The following is a 23,336-nucleotide window of genomic DNA, read 5'->3' as shown; positions in this document are numbered from 1 at the left end:
ATGAAGGGTTAGTATCATCGGGTGATACGTGATTGATATGTGGTGCTATCGAGTTGAAAGGCCGCTGGTCAGCCTGGAGTAGTGGCAAGGATGCTACGCGAGAAGAAGCCATTTTAAGAGAGATGTAGAAGTAGGGTTTGTTCAGAAGCGTATGCTACAGTAGGCTTCAAGGACGAAGCCTAATTTAAGTGGGGGAGAGTTGTAACACCCCGAAAATTTAGAAGTTCAATGAAGGGTCAAAAGTGTAAATAAAGAGGGGACTCGACGAGTAGGTCTTCTTAATCGCCGAGTCGAAGCGGGATTTGGTCACGGAGTAAGTGGCCAACTCGCCGAGTCGGTGGCTGGAACTCAACGAGTTGGTGTTGAAGAGAGAAAACCCTAATCCCGGGGGTTGTACCTTATATAAAGGATGTTATGTTCCTTCTCCAGCCTCCTTACCACCCTTGAGAGCCTGTAAACCCTAGAAATCAAGTGGAACTCCATTGATAGAGAAATTGGAGCTTTGGAAGGGAAATCTTGAAAAGGGAACTTGAAGATCAAGGGGATTGCAGTAGGGGAGTGATATAGATCCGAGATCTACTTCAGTGGGAGCTTTCATTTGAGGTAATAATCTGTTTCTTGGGCTCTTGTGGTTCTAGATCTATTGTTATTTGACTTTTGGGGCATTTTTGGTTGATTGTAAAGCTATTTCGAGTTTGGAGTTAGATCTGAGGTTGCTACCTTAGATCTAGGCATGTAATGATCCAGAGAGTCATAAAGTTTATGTCAATAAGTAGGTGGTGAAGTCCCTTTGTCTCAAAACCTATCCCTAGAGTGTTCTAAGCATTTAGTTCCTTGGCTTCACGTAAAATTTGCCACTTTATGTGAGGGTTAGTCTGTAGAAGAGTGGATCTATGGATTGGAGCCCCTGCATGGCTCGAAAAGCCACTGTATGGATTGAGAACTGAAGAGACTCGGCGAATCACATGGGTGAACTCGGCGAGTTGTATGAACATGAGCATGGAATCGACGAGTTTGAAGAACAACTTGGCGAGTCTGTTGAAGATTGCCTTGGACTCGGTGAGTCTGGTCGTAGAACCCCAACCTCTTCTGGTTAAGCCTTGAATCAGTGAGTCAAGAGGTGACTCTGTGAGTTGAGCAGGATAGGACTCGGAGATCTTCGGACTCGACGAGTCTTGGGGTGACTCGGCGAGTTGAGTCGTGATCTAAGAGTTTCAGAGTATAAGGACTCGACGGGTCAACGGGTTGACTCAGCGAGTAGAGTCAGTCAGGAAGTTGACTTTGGATTGGGCTTTGACTTTGATCTTCAAGGGTGTTATGGTGTATTGGTTATTTATGTCAATGGTCCATTGATGGCAATAGGTGTTGGAGTTTGGAGTAGTGCTTCGGGTTTGTGCTGTCATGGTTCGTTTCTTCATTTCAGGTGAGTTATCCTCATTGTACTCAAGGGTCTAAGGCACCAAGGCCGACCCTTTGATTTTTTGTCTAGAGCATGTTATGTTTTGTGATTATATGCTTGCTAGTATCCTGGTAGATAGGATAATGATACGATGTTATGCTCTGTTAGCTTAGTATCCTGGAGGATAGGATAGTTAAGTGATGGCTAGTTCTGTTGGATCAACACCCTGGTAGTTGGGTAGTGTTATGTTTATAGACCTGTAGTTGGTCTTGCCTTATGTTCACTGCTAGGGGGATACCTGTGAGATATGCATGTAGAGTAGTAGCAGAGGGTATTCCATCCTGGTAGGATGATAGGGCCCAAGTATGTCGATTCTATAGAGTATTATGAGGTTGCCTGTTATGTGTTCATGCTTGCTAGTGTAGGAGCATTCCAACCCAATGGTTGTGGCACGAGAGTATTCCATCGAGGTAGGATGATTGGACTCGTAGTATGTTGGCATTCCAACCCAATAGTTGAGGGGCCTGGGGTATTCCAACCCGGTGGTTGTGGGCTAGGAGTATTCCATCCCGGTAGGATGATTGGACTCATACTATGTTGGCATTCCAACCCGATGGTTGAGGGGCCTGGGGTATTCCATCTTGTGAGATGATTGGACCCATAGTAGTTATTATGGTAGGTATAGGTGTTTGGGCATTCCAACCCGATGGTTGTGGGCCGAGAGTATTCCATCCAGGTAGGATGATTGGACTCGCAGTATGTTGGCATTCCAACCCGATGGTTGAGGGGCACGGGTATTCCAACCAGAAGGTTGATTGGACCCATTGTATGTTGTTCTTTGCTGTATGCGTATGTTTATGTGTGTATGGGTACTTTGGGGGAACTCACTAAGATTTCGGGCTTACAGTTGTGGTTTATTGTTTCAGGTACTTCAGGATATCGTGGCAAGGCGAAGGTGTGATCGTACCGCTCCTCATGTTTTATGTTTTTATGATGTGGTTCTGGGAATACTCTGATGTTTGAACTATTTTGAAAACAAGTTGTATTAATTAATGGTTTTGAATGAAGTAAAAATGTTTTAAATTGGTTAAAATTTTTAGATGTTACACAAGATCTACGCTGATAAAAGACGAAAACCTTTGGAATTAAAGGTAGGAGACCATGTTCTGTTGAAAGTCTCACCCTGTAAAGGCATGATACGCCTTGAAAAGCGTGGAAAGCTAAATCCAAGGTACATAGGACCATTTGCGATCCTTGCTAGGATCGGTCCTATAGCATACTACTCCGTTTACCTCGAGAGCTTAGTAACATTCATCTCGTCTTTCACGTTTCCAACAAAACCCTTACGATTCCTATTGATGAGATCGAGATCAATGAAAACCTTAACTTTGTGGAAGAACCAGTCGAAATCATGGATCGGGAAGTCAAACGAACGATGCAAAGTCGTATCCCAATAGTGAAGGTTCGCTAGTGCCAAATGGGGACCTGAATTCACTTGGGAGCGTGAAGATTCAATGAAACAAAAGTACCCTCATCTTTTTCCCAGTCCATGATTTGTGTTTTCTATCCTTGAATTTCGAGACAAAATCCCCTCTAACGGGGGGATGATGTGACAACCTGGAACTTCCGTCTTGTACTATTGGTCAATTCTATCAATGATAAACTCCTTTCTATTATCTTTTAACCTTGTTTAAGGTTATTTTAGAACATTCTTTACATAGTACAATCAAAGTTTGAGTTCGGGGTTGAGCTATTTCAATTCATAACACAAAATTTGGGCCAAACACTCCTCTAGAAGGAGTGTACGACTGTACACATGGGTGTGCGGCCTTACACCCCTCTCAAGGCCGTACTCCTTCCCTATATAAGGGACTCTTGGCTATTATTCGTCATTTTGGCACCCTAGAACCGTCTCTCTTATAACACCCAAATTTTCAAATAATTTTTCACATTTATAAAAAACACATTTTCATTCATAATTGTCATAAAAACATCATTGTATTACATAATCAGTTCATAACATCACATCCCAAAATCAAAAATATGTAAAAGCTCCTCGAGTGTGTACTGATCAAACCGATGCCTTCCCGCGATCCTCATTGGTACCTGAAATACATAATGCAACGTTGTAAGCATAATTGCTCAGTGAGTTCCCCAAAATACCACACTATAAGCATAATTGCTTAGTGAGTTCCCCAAAATACTCGTTCCCTGGTATCCAAAGGATTCTTACATGGGCTGCGCACTACTCCGGTGTCTTCAGTAGTACAGACCCAATACTACGGTCCACACCGCATCAGTATTCATCCCAAGTCCTCCTCCTAGGATCCCAAGTCCCAAGTACTCTACTCTCTCTATACACAGTCCACTCTCTAGCAGATCTCTCGTAAGCTCTTTGCTGCTATCTATTCACTCTCAAGCATCTCGTAGCAACAAAATCCCTAGGCTAAGGCATCACAATTCAGGCCACTCTAGCCCTAATAAGAATACTTAGCCTACTCTAGCAAGCATATCATATCATAACATATCACATAAATCATAATGTAAGGGTATTTTGGGAAATCACCGTTCGGGAGCTGACTGATCGTACACACTGCTCTGCTCCGTTCTTCCAAAAACCTTTTACTCTTGAAAAAATTTTGTGAATTTTATTTTAAAAATCTCTCAAATACTCAGTTTGAGTTCAGATACGCCCGAAGGTGCACCCGAATCCCTAAAACCAAGGCTCTGATACCAACTTGTAACACCCAAATTTTCAAATAATTTTTCACATTTATAAAAAACACATTTTCATTCATAATTTTCATAAAAATATCATTGTATCACATAATCAATTCATAACATCACATCCCAAGATCAAAAATATGTAAAAGCTCCTCGAGTGTATACTGATCAAACCGGTGTCGTCCCACGATCCTCACCGATACCTGAAACAGATAACGCAACATTCTAAGCATAATTGCTTAGTGAGTTACCTAAAATACCACATGCAACACATATTAGCCACTCGAGGATATAAATCTGTCTGACCCTCTGGTCAATGTGTCTCAATGGGACCTTCCGGTCCCATAACACTGGTGGACCCTCTGGCCCTAAGTCTGTGGGCCTTACAGTCCAAACTCTGTAAACTCTGTAACATGCATAGCATAAAACACATAGAAATCTCATCATGCAAAAACATACATATACTCTATCACATAAATCTAATTACTACTGTAGGTAAGGTATAGTGAGAAGACTCACCTTGGGTAACTTGGTAAATCTCGAACTCTATAAAATCTGATCTAGCCTCCGCCTAATCATATGAAATAAACACTCTAAATCAATACATCCTTCAAGGCTAGACTATTACCTCTCTTAGTACTCTCAGAAGGGTAAAAGACCATCTTACCCCTCTTATAGCCCTAAGAATTGGCCAAACCCTAAAAGTCAACAAATGTCAACTCTCCGGGTTACGCTGCGCGTACCAAACATGTACGCTGGGCGTACCCGGTGTCTTCACAAAAAAGGGGTGCGCGACCCCTTACGCCATGCGTACTGGGATTACGCCCCTTGTAACCCCTAGTTTCAGACTCTAAGCTTTTTGGGGTCTTAATCAGTTAAGACCCACGTCCAACTTCTAGATCTGACCATTTATAAGCCTCTTAGTCCATAAAGTTGGTGACTTTAAGCCTTTGCATGGCTGGACAAGTCACTAACACTCATGATATTCCATTTCCTAACACTAGAAAGCTCAATACTTAAGCATGACCTCATATCAACGACCAAGATGGAAACTTTATGGATCTATAACACAAATACCACTGAAATGGGACAAATCTAGGTCCATGGAGCACATTACACTCATAAAGTCTCCACCTTTGGGACTTTTAACCCTAGAATGGCCCATGCAACATCAAACCAAAATGAAGAGGAAAGTTTTGAACTTTATACCTCCAGATGCAGCTCCTTCCTCTGTAGATCTTAGATCCAAACTTGCACTTCAAGCTCTAGCCTCCATAAGCTCCTCTCCTTCTTCTTCACTAACACACCAAGGCACTTTTAGCTCCAAAACACTCACTCTCAAGCTAAGGAAGATGGGAGGCTCTCTTAGGGTTTCACTCACTGATACGGAGGCTGAGAAATGAGCCTTAACATCCATTATATAGTGCACAAGTCAAATATATAGGGTTTGTGTCTGGACCCATTACGCCCAACGTACCCAGGCGAGTCCGCGGCCAAATTAAGCACATGAGTACGCACAATGTACTCCCCAGTACGCCTAACATACTCATTTGCTACAAGAATTCTTTTAAGGGAGCATTTTTGACAACTAGAAAAAATGGAAGCATTTAATAGGTTTACCTGGATTTTGGGATGTTACAATTCTACCCCACTAGAACCAAACTTCTCCCTCAAAGTCTCATGCCCAAAACAACTCCAGATGTTGCTCCCACATCTCTAACTCTATCTCCCAAGTCAACTTGGACCCCTTTCGATGCTGCCACTGGACCTGAACCAGAGGCACCTCCTTGTTCCTCAGAATCTTGACCTTCCGGTCCAAGATCGCGATCGGTCTCTCGACATAATTCAGCCCTGAGTCCACCTGGATATCCTCTAGCGGCACTACCGCCGACTCGTTGGCTATACACTTCCTCAGCTGGGACACATGGAAGGTATCATGAATCTGGCTCAACTCTGTAGGTAGCTCTAATCGATATGCTACCCTCCCCACCCTCGCGATCACCCTGAATGACCCAATGTATCAGGGCTCCAACTTGCCATTTCTCCTGAATCGGATCACTCCTTTCCAAGGAGACACTTTCAGAAGCACAAAATCTCCAACCTGAAACTCGAGCTCGGATCATCGCCTATCCGCGTAACTCTTCTGGCGACTCTGAGCTATCAACAATATCTGTCTGACCTGTTTTATCTGATCTGTCATCTGGAGTACTAGCTTAGTGCTACCCAACACTCGTTGCCCGACCTCTCCCTAGCATATGGGTGTCCGACACCTCCGTCCATACGATGACTCGAAGGGAGGCGTACCGATACTCGAATGGTGGCTATTATTATAAGAAAACTCAGCCAAAGGCAAATACGAGTCCCAACTCCCTCCGAAGTCCAACACACATGCCCGAAGCATGTCCTCGAGCATCTGAATCATCCGCTCACTCTATCCGTCCGTCTGCGGGTGGTAGGCAGTACTGAAATGCAGCCTAGTACCCAACTCCTCATGGAACTTCTTCCAGAACGTGGAAGTGAAACGCACATCTCGATCTGACAGAATTTAGATTGGTACGCCATGTCGCGATACCACCTCCCTCACATACACCTCTGCCAGCCTCTCTGCAGAAAAGCTCTCACTGATAGCAAAAAAATGAGCACTCTTTGTCAATCGGTCGACGATCACCCAAATTGCATCGACACCTCTCGCAGTCCTCGGCAATTTGGTGATGAAATCCATGGAAATCTATTCCCACTTCCACTGGGGAACCTCAAGCGGCTGCAACTTTCCATGTAGACCCTGGTGTTCGGCCTTAACCCAACGATAGGTCAAGCATCTCTCTACAAACCACGACACATCCCTCTTCATACAAGGCCACCAATAGTCTGTTTTCAGGTCCAAATACATCTTAGTGGCCCCAAGATATATCGAAAACCTCGACCTGTGCTCCTCATCCATCAAAATGGCACGCGCCCCACCCTCAAATGGCACCCACATCAGGCCCTGGAAGGTCATAAGGCCCCAACTATCAACAATGAACTTGGATATCTGTCTGATCACACGCTCTCGCTTGCGGTTTTCTGGTCGCATGGCCTCTACCTGGGCCTCACGAATGGTGTCCAACACCGGGGTCATCACTGTCAACCTCAAATAAACATCTCACAATGGGGCATTCTCTACCCTACGACTCAAGGCATCGGCTACCACGTTAGCCTTGCCCGGGTGGTACAGGATCTCACACTCATAATCCTTTACCACATCCATCCATCTCCTCTAGCACATGTTCAGGTTGGGCTGATCCATCAGGTACTTGAAGCTCTTGTAGTCCGTATATATGGTACACTGAACCCCATACAGATAATGACGCCAGGTCTTGAGGGCGAACACCATGGCCCCCAACTCCAGATCATGGGTAGGGTACCTTGTCTCATGAGGCTTCAGCTGCCTCGATGCGTATGCTATCACATGCCCTCTCTGCACGAGCACCATACCTAGTCCCGATATTGATGCGTCACAATATACCACAATGTCCTCCATTCCCTCCAGAAGGGCTAATACAGGGGCTTCGCACAATCTCTGGCGAAGTGTCTCGAATGAGGCCTACTGCTCTGGGCCCCAACTGAATGCTACGCCTTTTCGGGTCAATCTGGTGAGAGGAACTGCAATCTAGGAGAAATCCTTGATAAACCTTTGATAATAGCCGACCAACCCCAGAAAACTCCTGATCTCTGAGGGGGATCTCGGCACCTCAACTCATCATCGCCTCAATCTTGGCCGGATCGACCAATATCCTGCTCTGGTTGACGAGATGTCCTAGAAACTGAACCTCTTGTAACCAGAAATCTCACTTGGAGAATTTGGCGTAAAGCCTCTTCGATATCAGAACCCTGAGGATCTCCCTCAAATCATCCTCATGCTACTCTTTAGACCTCGAATACACCCATATATCATCAATGAACATGATTATAGAACGATCCAACATTGGCATGCACACCCTGTTCATGAGATCCATGAATGCCGCCGGTGCATTGGTGAGCCCGAAAGGCATCACCACGAACTCGTAATGCCCATAACGAGTCATGAATGTTCTGTTCTGGATATCCTCATCACGCACCCTCATCTGATGATATCCAGACCTCAAATCAATCTTGGAGAACCAAGACGCTCCCTGCAACTGATCGAACAAATTGTTGATCCTCGGTAAGGGGTAACGGTTCTTGACCGTCAGCTTGTTCAACTCCCGGTAATCAATGCACATCCGATGTGAACCATCCTTTTTCTTGACAAAAAGGATCAGCGCTCCCCACAGCAAGCTACTCGGCCGTATAAAACCCTTCCCCAGCAGCTCCTGAATCTGCGAGGACAACTCCTGCATCTCTGGAGGTGCAAGGCGATAGAGCGCCTTGGCGATAGGCGCTGCCCCCGGAACCAAATCGATATGGAACTCCACCTGCCTCTCGGGAGGAACACCTGGCAACTCCTCGGGGAAAACATTCGGGAACTCATGCACTATCGGGACCTCATCGACCGACCTTGGTTTCTCTGCACCTACTCTCATTTCCATCACATAAGCCATAAACCCACTACAACCCTACTGTAGACTCTGCCTCGCTCTCGCAGCTGAACAAAATGCTGACCCAGAATGCGTACCCTCACCATAAACCATAAGAACTCCCCCGCTAGGGTCTCGTATGGTCACCAGCTATTGCTCGCAATCGATAACCACTCCAAATCTGCTCAACCAGTCCATGCCCACAATGACAAAGACGTCGCCCATAGGAATTGGGACCAAATCAATCGGAAACTCTATGCGAGAGATCTTGAGTACACATCCTTGAATTACATCTGTGGAATACACTGCCTTCTCGTCAGCTATGGAAACTCGCAAAGGTCGACTCAACGCCTCTCGACGGATGCTGATGTGTTGACTTAAGGCTAACGACACAAAAGACCGACTTGCACCCGAGTCAAATAACACCAAAGCAGGTATAGAACACACAAGAAAGGTACCTACGCATATCATAATATAAGCATAACACCATAACTCAAAATAAATAGATGGAAGAATACATTGTTGGATTAGTGTCTAAGTCCATAACTATTTTGGTATGTACTTGACCCGATGGTGCATGGTCCTTTTGGGTTGCCTTCACCAAAGCAACTTGATTGGAGAAATAAATAAAGAGAGAGAGGTTATTATGATTTATTAATATGTTATAAGAATAATATAATAAAGGAGAAATCATATTTGTTTAATTAATATTGGTCAATAATTAATTAGGAATTAATTTTGTGATCAAGTGTAATTAATTAAACTAAAGGGGCTGAATTGTAATTATGTGATAGTTACAATATATGGTAATAGTTATCCTAGATATAGGTTGGATGAATTCAAGGGATAAGATATCCTTGAAATCGTCCAAAGGATAAAGGATAAGGGATTTCTAAGACTTATCTTATGGGTTGCTTTGTGGATAAGCAACTAGATAAGGATAATGACTGAAACCCTATCTCTACACCTATATAAAGACCCTAAGGCCTTAGAATTCGTGTAATAGTTCCCAAGGAGTCCTAAGGACGAATTCTAACCTCTCTCCTCTCTCTTTATACCTTATCCCCTTGCTTATGGTGTTTGTGAGCCATTAGAGGAGTGACACTTGTGACTCTAAGCCTTCCAAAGTCAATACAAGGAGATTTGGGATTGTTATTGCTACATAACAATCAAGGTAACACTATAAACTTATTCTCATGTTAATATGATTATATGTATGCTAGAATTAGGGTTTATAGTCTTGGATTCAAAGCATGTACAATAGAGAAACCTAGATCCAAGCATTAGGGTTTGTATGAGCACATAGGATGTCTTATGACCAAAACCCATCAGTGGTATCAGAGCCTAGCTTGGTTTCAATTGTATTGATGCATTGTACAACTGGAAAATCGTTTTTTGGATTTATGGCTGAGGAACTCGGCGAGTACCACAGTGTACTCGGCGAGTAGACCTCAACTCGGCGAGTACAGTGTGGTACTCGGCGAGTTCGAGCGTCAGATAATGCTTATCACGGGATTTCTTGCTGTTTTTGCATTTGGATAGTTACCTTATCATGTTAGATCAATATAAATCCGATTTTATGATATATATGACTATATTCTTGATCTAATTAAAGATAATTATCAATTAACAAGATAGTTGTTTCATTATAAGATAATTGATTAATTATTTTAAGTAAATTGATAAATTGTTTTGCAAGAAATCATTAAATAAATCAAATATGGATAATTATGTGATTAAATGTTAATTTAAAATTATTTGTTATTTGATCCTTGTTGTTATGAAAAGTTTCATATTTTACCCTTTAGGTTTTATAGTTTAAATTTGAACCCAAAAGTTTTGAAGTTTTGAAATTTAAATAGTTAAAACCCTAATGTTTTGAAAAAGGTTTCAAAACTTGCCCTCAAGTTTTGGAATTTAAAAGTTGATTAAAAGGTTTAATTAGAAATGTTAAATTCTAAAAAAACTCTAGTAATGGTTTGAAAAGCTCAAATCACACCCTTATGGTTTTATTAATTAATTAAGGAGTATAATTAAAAGAGGTTTAATAAATCCATAAAAGTTTAGGTTAACCTTGTAATTGAATTAAAAGTGTAATCGTTAGAGTTAACCATATAGTATTTTAAAAGTATAAAATACACTCTATACTATATATAACATTAAAAGTCTAACATTATATATATGTATGAGTAAAAGTCAGTCTTACCATTAGTAGGCCTCATTCACGAAGCTGGTCTATAATGGGTGTTTAAGGAAATTGCCTATAAAATGGCGATTGAATGACTATCCACTCTTACCCACCGCACTCTTGACTAGTGGAGGGTCGTTAGCCGAACGGGTAGGATAGGACGAAACCTTCCATTATAAGTATAATGAAATACAAAGTAACTAAATGTTTTCAAATTCCCAATCTTAGTTACTTAGGCAAAAGTGAATTGATGCAATTCCATGAAATTACACTTTGTGCCCTTGCGAAGACGTTAGTGGAGCGTGTGTGGTTTACCGGCACACTAAATGGTTCTAAGCAAAGGTAGCAAAGGGTGACTCAATGTTTGTCATAGTTCGATGGAGCGTGTGTGGTTTACCGGCACATCGAATAGGTGACTATAACATGTGAGGGCACCATGTAAGTTTGCATGGTTATTCACACCCGCTTTGTGATCCTCGACATCCCAGTCACAAACAAGAGGGGCATATCGAGATTTAAACATGCCATTGAAAGTTCAATGAATCTCAAAGCATCTAGGAGTTTTCATAGATTTAAAACTTAAATTTCTTTTTCGTTTTTCATGGTGGAAATTAGTGAATCGTCATTCACTTACCTTCAAATATTCTGCAACTAGATTACGGCATCCCTTTTCTAGGTTGTAGCGTATTGTGTTGGGTTCTAGCCTTAGTATCTCATTTGGGTGATTTACTAAGGACTTAATCGATCAACTAACTTGAATTTGTTTTCTCCCGTTTTGTAGATGTCAAAGTTTGACAACTATGGTCTTCCCAAATCCCGTGGAACAAGCATTCCACATGAAGATGATATTCCACGATTCGATCGAGGAACAAGAAATCATGCTTCACTTCCTCTTCCTCCTCCAATTATTCTCCCTAACCCACAAGATTGTAAAATTGAAAGGTTCAATATCGCTCAAGACCTTTTGGCAAGTAAACATAAAGAGGGCAAGTCGGTGTGTGCACACGTCTTAGGGATGAAGTCACACATTGATAGATTAAGAATGATGGGATCCGTTGTCGGTGAAGCGATGGCTGTTGATTGGGTTCTTCAGTCACTTCCTAACTCATATAGTGAGTTCGTAAAAGAGTACTATATGATGAACCGCGATGTGACCCTTATAGATCTCACCTATATGCTTATTGCTACTGAATCAGCAATGGTTTGGCGCAATAGAAAAGAAAAGTTGATTGGTGAATTTGCCTTCAAGAACTCTATGGATATAGACAATGGCAATGAAAGACATGCAATGATCGAAAAGTTTGATCATAAGAGAATGGCAATGTCTGAAGTAGTTCCATGTGTTGTTCCAAAGGAGTCAATTTTCTTTTATTGCCAAGAGAAAGGGCATTGGAGATGAAGTTGCCCTATTTACCTAAGAGATCTAAGAGATGGGAGAGTCAAAAGTATGACTACGCTTTAGGTAAGAATCCACTATCTAACTCCATTAAGTTCCTATTCATTGATTCTTAATACATGATGTGATAAGATTGCATTTGAATGTTTTGAAGGATCGGTGAAAAGAAAGGAAGCTTGATAAGAGAGCAAGATGAATCTAATCACAAGAAATGGATCTCGATCTCATGGACTTGAAGATTGGATTTTGAGCTTAGATAGTTATGATAGAGTTGTTAGAAATTTTCTTTTTACATAGTTTTCAATAGATTTTGCATTGTAAGGACAAATGTTTTTCCGCTGCTTTTATAAATAAAATAAATTTTGTTTGACTTATTTATTTGTTTACTTCCTTGCAATGAAATCGTTATGAAAATTGATGTTTGCATATTTCTACAACAAATGGATATGATTCTTAATTATGTTATTTATGGAATTGTCGAGAATTTACCAAATAGGGAGAGTTTCTCGTCGCCCAAAGTTTCAATTGGACAGAAATTTGGAATCACGCAACTCGGTTGCATGATGAATGAGAAATTTCATATTTGATAATTAGACTAATTCGTTGACAAAGTATCAAGTGAAGGACTAGGAGATCGAGTACACAAAGTTGTGTGTTGATCAAGTTCACCATAAGAGTAACAAAGATATTCGTCATGATTTACTAAAGGCTTAGTAAATATGATTACACTTACACGATTAAGTGTAATTCTAAATTGATTAAAGGGTTTAGATCAATAGTAGAATGAACAAGAAGAATCAAGTAGGTAGAAAGATAAAAGTTTCTCCATTCTAAGAAGAAGGGAGAGTAGCTTTTATGCTTTATAATGGGTCTTAATGATTGAGAACCATGTCTCAATTGATCCTCTAAATAAGTCTTAGTACAATTGTATGTTTAAGAAGAGGAATCAAGGATTGTAGAAATGGTTAAATCAAGAAGTCGATCATACTTCGTTCCAATAACAAGTCTTAAAGTTAAGATTGTGGCAATGAGTGAAAAGTATTAAAGGTTTATGACATTCATAAAATGTGGAAAGTTGTGATGTCTTGAATAAGACAAAGACCAACTTGGACCAATTTATGAAGTGTTTTGATAAAAGCTACACTAACTCTTGAATATTTGGTTGTCAACAAATGTTTATTGACAAGAGAATCTTATATGTCAAGGAGTCAGTGGGAGTCTTAATGGTCTTGAAAAGTTTCAAGAACAAATCAAATAAACCTTATCGATCATCACTAGCACACGAGTTGAGTTTTACAACCTATCGTGTTGACAATATTTTGATTCTGTGCTGTTCCAATTGAGTTAATTATGCATGTGAGTCCTATGAGTACTCATTTTGAACGCATAAAAGGCAAAGCACCTTGATCAATGAAAGGTACATTGATAGGAAAATGGTGAGATGCTTAACTACTTGGAAGACGTGGTGGGCAGCTGTGCTACCATAAGGCAAGAAATCAAGATTAAAAAAAGGCTCGGTCCATATGAGTTTGAATTTGTCGTAAACTTTGGTTTTAACAAATTCACATGGATAGGAACAAATACACCATTTAAATCTAAGTGTCATAAGATTTCCTCCTTCATGAAAATGATTGTGAGGAAATGCTTTCACTAAGAAAGATTTTAAGAAGATAGTGATTGTAAAATTGCATTCTCGAATTCGATCATGGTTACGGTATCCCTTTCCATAATTTGAATTGTGAGGTTTGGCAATTGGTCTTAATTGTTGAGACACACATATGAACTATCTAAAGGCAAAGGTGTATAAGTTCAAGAAGCCTTGATAAAAGATTATCAAAGCACTAAGTATTAGAAACATGGACTTAAGAAATTCAATAGGTATTGTCTCTCTGAAAGTTAAGATGTTTATGAATACATGTCGAAGCTAGTGGGAGCATAAGTGTTATGTTTTATAATAATCATCATGATAGTGGGAGCATAAATGTTATGATTGTATGATTATTAAGGAAAGTATTGCAAGTTGGCAATATTAATTATAGAAAACAAGAGTCATTCTTTGCAAAGTTGTAAGTATGGAATAGTTGTTTTGCTATAATTAAGGGAGAGAATATTATCCTTCATTTCAAATCTAAAGGATTAGGTTGAGAAATGTTGATAAATTTAGTCAAAGGTACATAGTGTGTTCTTAAAATTTCGATTATGATTACGACATTCCTCTTCACAATTCGAATTTTGAGAACATAGCAAATAAAACATTATGCGTCGTGTCCCATACGCTTCGGGTATAGGATCGATTGCAAATGCTTTAATGTTTGACCATTCTAAAATTTTCCAAATGTCTAGCGCATTGAGAGGGAAAAGGGACTAGAATCAGTTTTGACTAAAATAATTAAACAACTATCAAAGGACAATCCAAAGTTCGACGAGGATTGGTCGCTTGTGAGTAGTTGGAAGTATAGTATTGGAAAATATGGAAATGTTTCCATATTGGATGGACCATATCGACATCATTACAAATAGAAAAGATTCTATTAAGAATGAGTTGTCATGAGGAAAATATGGAAGCGTGTTCATATTAGGAAGTAAATATTGAAAATCTATGTCTAGATTAGAAACTTTTATGCAAAAGGATGTTCAAAGGAATGTACTTTGAGTGAGAGACATCATATATAAGGAATTGTCTTGTAACAATCTCCGATAGAGGACTTTGTAATATCATTGACAATAGTCTTTGTGACTTTGGTGCAGTGACATTACGAAAGAATCATTTGCATAGGATGTTAGAATCTTACATATTCTATAAGTAGCAAGAATTTGATATTCTTTCACTTATGAAAATGGATTTGGGGTTGTGAAATGAGAATGATTGGAAATGTGTGCAATTTGTCTATTTCACAAAAGTAAGAACTATAGGTAAACATTGTGTGCATGCTAGGTGCATGGGACAAGTGTAATGATTCAAGTAAGAAGTTGATTACCCGAAACGACAAATAATGAGTAATCAATATGGTGACAAATAAAAGGCGTTTTATTTATACTCAAAGGTTTGAGGCCATATGGGATTAGTATTATTCTTGTGTTTCACATTTGCATGTTTTGACTTCCAGAATAATTGAGTTTATCGAATTATTCGAATGGGCCACAGTCGTTCATATGTTGGAAGTAGATATGAATGAAGACCGTCGTGAATTGGTGTGCGGATTGTCTAAAAGAGTATTAGACATAAGCAAATGTTTGCTGCAACGTTCATGAGTGCTTATGAATATGAATTTGAGCATTGGATTAAACCCACGCTCACTTGGATCACTCCATGAATTGTATCACGAGTGATTGGTGAGACGATAACATCTTATATTCTTGAAACCAAGATGTGTGAGTTGTATCTTGCTAATCGGTTGCACATTGATAATATGTAAACGCACTAGTAACTTGGTGTTATAAAACATATTGTTGTGTGTGATTTGGTTAGTGAGTGCAAGCAAGCATGGTATCAAAGTTTATCCGTTCCTTTTATCCAAGGTAGGATAAAAGCGATATCTTTTGGGCCCCTCGATGGTTTAGTGATGACAAGCGTAAATGCTCGGCCGGGCTAGGGCTAATTTGATTTGTTCAGTTAGTCTGTCGTCATAAATCAGAAATCAAGAAGTAGTACAAAGAGAATGATTTGAAATCATATCTCATACGATATCTATAATGGAGGAATATATGATCCCTCATCTAAGGACACACGTATCTGATAGGATCAGAGTTGACAGTGGCTTTGGAAAGCTGCGATTGCAGATCGGGATCTGAAGTGATACGCATAATAGTTATTAGACTTATCCAAGTGGGAGACTGTTGGATTAGTGTCTAAGTCCATAACTATTTTGGTATGTACTTGACCCGATGGTGCATGGTCCTTTTGGGTTGCCTTCACCAAAGCAACTTGATTGGAGAAATAAATAAAGAGAGAGAGGTTATTATGATTTATTAATATGTTATAAGAATAATATAATAAAGGAGAAATCATATTTGTTTAATTAATATTGGTCAATAATTAATTAGGAATTAATTTTGTGATCAAGTGTAATTAATTAAACTAGAGGGGCTGAATTGTAATTATGTGATAGTTACAATATATGGTAATAGTTATCCTAGATATAGGTTGGATGAATTCAAGGGATAAGATATCCTTGAAATCGTCCAAAGGATAAAGGATAAGGGATTTCTAAGACTTATCTTATGGGTTGCTTTGTGGATAAGCAACTAGATAAGGATAATGACTGAAACCCTATCTCTACACCTATATAAAGACCCTAAGGCCTTAGAATTCGTGTAATAGTTCCCAAGGAGTCCTAAGGACGAATTCTAACCTCTCTCCTCTCTCTTTATACCTTCTCCACTTGCTTATGGTGTTTGTGAGCCATTAGAGGAGTGACACTTGTGACTCTAAGCCTTCCAAAGTCAATACAAGGAGATTTGGGATTGTTATTGCTACATAACAATCAAGGTAACACTATAAACTTATTCTCATGTTAATATGATTATATGTATGCTAGAATTAGGGTTTATAGTCTTGGATTCAAAGCATGTACAATAGAGAAACCTAGATCCAAGCATTAGGGTTTGTATGAGCACATAGGATATCTTATGACCAAAACCCATCATACATACCAGCCACAACATCGGGTGCATCACGGACCTCCTCCACTATTAACTGGAAGGCTGTCTCGCGAGCCTTTGGTGCCTCAACCTTCACCAGCCGACTCTCTGTAGCTCGAACGGAAGCAGGGGTAGATCCCTGTGATGATCCCTTTGCTAACCTCCGCAACTGCGGACACTCGGTCTTCCGGTGTCTGGTCTGGTTGGAGTGAAAACAAACTGCAAATCCCTTGGGGGCAATCCTTGGCCATGTGACCCTCCTTGCCACACTTGTAGCAAGACCTTGCTCTACACAATCCCTCGTGACCCTTGCCGCACTTGCCACAAGTACGGCCCTTCTAGTTCCCTGATCTCAAATCGGCGGGCTTGACCTGCTTGGCTACCGGCTGGGACTGAGCCGGTCGCCGATCCCTCCTCTGAGACTCCGCCTCCTCTCTAACCTGAGTCTCCAGCTCTATCTCCTTATTCCGAGCATTTTCCTGAAGCTCGACAAATGTTCGGTACGACGAGTTCTCCACGAACTCTCCTATGTCCCTCCTAAGAATACTCAAATACCGACTCATACATGCCTGTTCGGTAGACACGTGCTTAGGGCAGAACATCGCCCTCTCATGAAACATTCTGGTGATCACAGTAACAAACTCAGTACCCTGCTTGAGGGTCAGAAACTCCTGGGCCAAACGCTCACTCTCCACCGGGGGAAAGTACTCATCACGAAACATAGCGGTGAACCTCTCCTAGGTCACCGCGACAAGCTCAGTAGACGAAAAGTGTGCCGTCACAAACTTCCACCAGTCCTTCACTCCCAAGCGAAGCTGGTTCAGCGCGAACCGGATTCTCAAATGCTTTGGACATGAACACGTATAGAAACACCCATCAATATTAGAAACCCATCTCACCGCAGCAATCGGATCCTGTGTCCCATCAAACTCTGGTGGTTTTGTGTTGCTGAACTCCCAGAACAGCAACGAATCACCACCCTAAGATCTGGCAGCAGCAACAGCTGCGGTAGTTGCAATGGCTACAACCTCGGTAACCGTTGCGTATCTCTCATCGAAAGTCTCAATCAGTGTGGTCTTAATAGACCCGAACATCTCTGGAATCTCGATCTGCACGGATAGCCGCAACCACCTCCTCATGGATCATCTGGCAGAGCTCCTCATCACTCACCCCGCTGGTCTCTGGTCTGTGGTGTGTCCCAACCATGATGTCTCTGAAATACAACATAAAAATATCAGAGATTCGCTCGGGCATACTGGCACTCAATAACTCAACCTTACTCGTTCCCTGGTATCCAAAGGATTCTTACTTGGGCTGCGCACTGCTCCGGTGTCTTCAGTAGTACGGGCCTAATACTACCGTCCACACCACATCAGTATTCATCCCAAGTCCCAAGTACTCTACTCTCTCTATAAATAGACCACCCTCTAGTAGATCTCTCATAAGCTCTTCGCTGCTATCTATTCACTCTCAAGCATCTCCTAGCAGCAAAATCCCTAGGCTAAGGCATCACAATTCAGGCCACTCAAGCCCTAATAAGAATACTTAGGGGTCATTTGATATTTCTTCTAATTGGGTCCAATAAGGGACCCGGTCCAAAAAAGGTAGATCAATATGTTTGATTTCGTTTTTAGAATTAAGGACTCGGTCCAAACATAAGACTCAGTCCAAGAAAAAAAGCCGATTCGGTCCTTCCTTCTCAATCGTTGGACTGGTACGTAAATTGGTTATGCGTATTCAGAATTAACCCTACGTAATACGTTGATAGCCTCCACAAGGAAAAGGCAGCTATCGATGATTTCTCTCAGCTCATCTGCTTCTCGCCGACTGTTTCTTCCTCCGACCAGTCAACCAGAGACGACATCTACTCTTACCAGGTTTGTTTTCCTTGATTTTTTCTCATTTTTTGTTGCCCCATTGTTGCTGAAAAGTTGATTATTTTGCTGTGATTTTTCGAGTTTGTTTTTCTTCTTTTATTCTTTTTCTATTTGGTGTGCATGTATCCAATAATTGATGAAATATTTGCTCGTTTTTTTTACTGTGATGTGCTCCATGATGCTTTGCTAGATATATGCAAATTGTGGTTTTATTTGTTTCATGTTTTCACGACTTCTCATTATTTCTCAGTGAGAAATAATTGTTTCTTCATGCTTGTTCATGGATTGTATATGTTTCTTCCTTCATGTTCCTTATTTGTTTTTTGGTTATTGCAATAAGTGTTAACAAGAAATTTTGTTAATATTTAGGATGTTTTGTAAATTTTGTTAATATTTAGGATGTTTTGTTTCCGGCTGTTCGTGTGATTTATTTTGTTGTTGAAATTACATGGAAGCATGCATGTTATTTCTTGATGCAGAAAAAATTATGATGCAGAAAATTGAATATATATATATATATATGTATACATGTACTTGTGTTTTTGAATTTTAAAGGAACAAAATTAAAGAGGAAAAATTATGATGCAGAAAAATGTGTATTGATTAATTACTATATATGTGTATAGTAATTAACGAGCTAAACATGTGTATTGATTAATTACTATATATCCTCCAAATATGTTTATGTGTATATATATGTATACATGTACTTGTGTATATGTGTGGAAATATGTGTATATACTTGCATAACAAGCTAAACATTTATTTATTCCTTAGACATGGCAGAAAAGAGAAGTAGAGCTAGTTGGTCTTCGGATTTTGTGAGCAAAACTTTTCTTGATTCATGTATCGAAGAACTAACAAATAACGGTCGGGAGGGTAGTGGTCTTAAAAGTACCTCATGGAATATAATAGCTGAAAAACTAAAAAAAGAACACAAATTTGTTGTTGAGAAAAAACAAATGAAATATCGTTATGACTACTTGAAAAGCAAGTATGCAGTTTGGTTGAAATTAAAAAACAAAACTTGGAATCTCTATAATCCTATTACAAACACATTTCAAATGACGGATGAAGAGTGGAAAGCGGAAGCGAAGGTAATATTTTAATTTACAACACATTATTATTTATTAAAAAGTTTAATAATAAAATTATTTTTTCAAACAGTCGAACAAGATGGTTGAGAAATTAAGAAATGCACCCCTCCTTTACCTTGATCTATGCACGAAGTTGTTTGACGGTGCGACCTCGATCGGTGCTGCTAGTTGGGGACCATCTTCGACACTCCCTCATCCTGCAGAAGCCTTTACTACACAAGATTATGAGGATATCGAGATGGTAGATACTCCACCTCAAATGGATATCCCAGCCTCAGCTTCAACAGTACCCCCACCTACAAGTGCATCACATGCAAGTGGAGATTCGTCTGCCCGATCTCAAAATAAAAGAGGAAAAAGAAATGCACCCACGGAAACACTGGATGATGACATAAGAGAGGTTGGCAAGGAAATTATGAAGGCAGCTCAGGCGTTCGCGCAAACTAATAATCTTGACAAGGAGATGGATGAATGTATTGAAAAATTGAAAGGCTTGGAGTGGGGAAATTCTGATCCGAAATACATCACCGCTCTTATGTTGTTCGCTGAAAATGCTGCTAATACGAAAATTTGGTTACGCCTCGAGTCTTCGACTTGTGAGTTGTGGGTGAAAAGTGCAGGAAAGAATTATGGATTACTTGGTTGACTTTAGTATGACTTTAGGATGTTTTTTGCTTTTTTGCTTTATGGATTTATATTATGGTACATGTTATGGATTTTTATGTGTAGGGTTGTTTCGTGTTATGTTTAGGATTTTTAAGTTTAGGTTGTTTATGTGTTATGTTTAGGATTGTTAATTGGTATTGACTTTTTTGTTATGGATTTTTATGTTATGGATTTTTATTTTATGGAGTTATATGCCATCCATTTTAATGTTATTGATTAATTTTATGGTTTATGTTATAAAACTTATGTGATTTGTATTAACATGTAACATGTTACATATGGATAAGGAAGGTGAGTTTTTAGGTTTCCTTATACTCTCATGCTATTGGTTGATGTTGGTTCGGAAAAGAAAAAAAAAGAATTGAAAGAATAAAAGCTAACGAATCGGAAGAAACTGGGCATGCATATACACAAGATTTGATACACGGAGATCCTATACAATGTTTTGATATGATACGTCTTTCACAAGATGCATTTGTATAACTATGCAATCGTTTTACTCAAAGAAATTGGTTGCAACATAGTAGGACAATAAGTGTTGAAGAAAAGTTGGCTATATTTTTACATGTTGTAGGACATAATGAACATTTTCGAGCTGTTAAAGAAAGATTTCACCACTCCATGCAAACGATTCATCAATGTTTTCATGAAGTGCTAAAAGCAATGATGTGCTTTGCAAGAAAAATTATTGTACCAACATCTTCTAATACAACAAGAAATACCTCAGAACGTTATAGGCGGCTAAAAAATATATTTCCTGGAGCATTAGGTGCACTAGATGGAACACTTGTACATGGAGTTGTGCCTGTTGATGAACAAACTCGCTGTAGGGGAAGAGGAAAAGGTGAATGTTATCAAAATGTAATCGGAATTTGTGATTTTGATATGATATTCACCTTTGTATGGACTGGATGGGAGGGCATAGCACACAATTCTAAAGTTTTGAAAGAAGTTGCATTTAATCCGACTTCTGGATTTCCATTCCCTCCACCAGGTTGGTCATTTTTGTATAAGTTTTATTATCTATATTATTTATATGATTAATTTGTCACCCATCTTCAGATAAATATTACCTTTGTGATGCCGCATACACCAACACCCGTGGATTTATGGCTCCTTACCGCAATACTAGGTATTTGTTAGCTGATTTTCGAAGAAAGAGAGCTTTAACTAAGGAAGAAAGGTTCAATCATGCTCATGCACAACTTAGAAATTTCATTGAACGTGCTTATGGTGTATTGAAGGCGAGATTTCCAATTTTAAAACGTATGACTCCTAATCATTTTCTAGTGCAAAGAGACATAGTCATTGCCTGTGTCGCGGTCCATAATTTTATAAAGAAGTACGATATCGAAGATGACCTATTTACGAACTTTGAACAAAACACTATGGTTACTCCTAATGTGGGAGGTGGAGGAAGTGAGGGCCAAAACATACAAGGCATAGAATGTGGTTTGGAAGTCATTGAGTATATGACTACTTTGCGTGACCAGATTGCTAATCAGTTACTTTCAAATGGTTCACGTTAAATGATATACTTTTTTATTATGTATGACAATGTATATTTGGATTTTGTATTACACTTCGTATTTGGATTTTTAATTATGTATGTTTAATTTGGATTTAATGTGATAATTTTTATTTGTATAATTATTTTGTCCAATACAAAAGGACAACATAAGGATAATATGATCATTTTAATCATTCAGCACAATGAGTCAGATAAATAATCAAACAGCATAAATTCAGTCAGATGTGGATTCAGTCAGCATTTCTAACCCAGTCAGCTGCTAACTCAGTCAGCTGCTAACTCAGTCAGCTCTAACCCAATCAAATCAGCAACTATCAAACGACCCCTAAGACTTTCATATTTAAAAGAAAAATGAGAACCAAAATATTGAGAGCCATCAATAATATCGTATAAACCTTTTTCTTGAGAAAAAACTTCTTTATTAAATATATAATTAATATAAATAATAAACTACGATTGTGTACTTATATAGTGTCTAATTTATCTAATTTACCTACTTAGATTCTAAATATTTTAATTTAAATTATAATAATTTTCCATTATTTTTTGAACCGACAAATGTAATCTACTTTTAATTTTAGATATATCACAAACGAGATTTGAATCATCGTTAATAAGAGAGAACACCTGATATCCTTTGATATCGCTGCACTAAAATTTTAATTATCTGTTTTATCTCTTAATAAGAGAGAACACCTGATATCCTTTGATATCGTTGGACTAAAATTTTAATTATCTGTTTTATCTCTAATTGTTTAGATATTTCGATTTTAATATTGCTACCTTTATATAAATTGTTTTGAGTTTTATTTATCCAGTTTTACCTTATAAAAAAAAGGTTTCACAACAATGCGTGGGACACAATTCCTACCTGACATAATGGGCCATCTAACTCTCGATTTCGTATCAATTTATCCACTTAAGTTTTGATGATGCTCAGTTGACCCATGAAGTCTCAATTTTTTTTTTTTTTTTTTTTTTTTTTTTTTTTTTTGCCATTTTGGCATTGGTGACACCCTGCTCTCGATTCCCTTGATGACGTGGAGCCTACGTGGTCGGTGTAGGGTATGAGTAAATGCATTTTGAACGTTAACCTATAAATTAAAAGAAGGTGGTGAAACGATGTTATCTTTTATAAAAACCGACGACCATGTCTAATCCTTCATTATCCCCATTATCAACATACCACAACCTATTCAAACATTCATTTTTGTTCCCAAACATGCCAAACAACAAAAAAACGCTAAGCATCAAGCATTTTGTGAGTGATGAAGATTGGGAA

The 23,336-nt window shown here is 39.3% G+C and overlaps 1 protein-coding gene across 1 annotated transcript; it reads left to right on the top strand.

Annotated features, from left to right (window-relative positions):
* Positions 1–20,801: 20,801 nt before the first annotated feature.
* Positions 20,802–22,052, top strand: LOC145029599 (uncharacterized). The gene is made up of 3 exons (XM_078978095.1): positions 20,802–20,814; positions 21,098–21,517; positions 21,586–22,052. The coding sequence occupies exons 1-3, from the start codon at positions 20,802–20,804 to the stop codon at positions 22,050–22,052; spliced, it is 900 nt and encodes a 299-aa protein (XP_078834221.1).
* The last annotated feature ends 1,284 nt before the right edge of the window (positions 22,053–23,336 follow it).

The sequence above is a fragment of the Lactuca saligna genome, chromosome 2 (assembly GCF_052625555.1).
Source record: "Lactuca saligna cultivar CGN05327 chromosome 2, ASM5262555v1, whole genome shotgun sequence".
NCBI lineage: Eukaryota > Viridiplantae > Streptophyta > Magnoliopsida > Asterales > Asteraceae > Lactuca > Lactuca saligna.
Note: the sequence above shows the minus strand (reverse complement) of the source record. Positions and strands in the feature narration are given on the sequence as shown.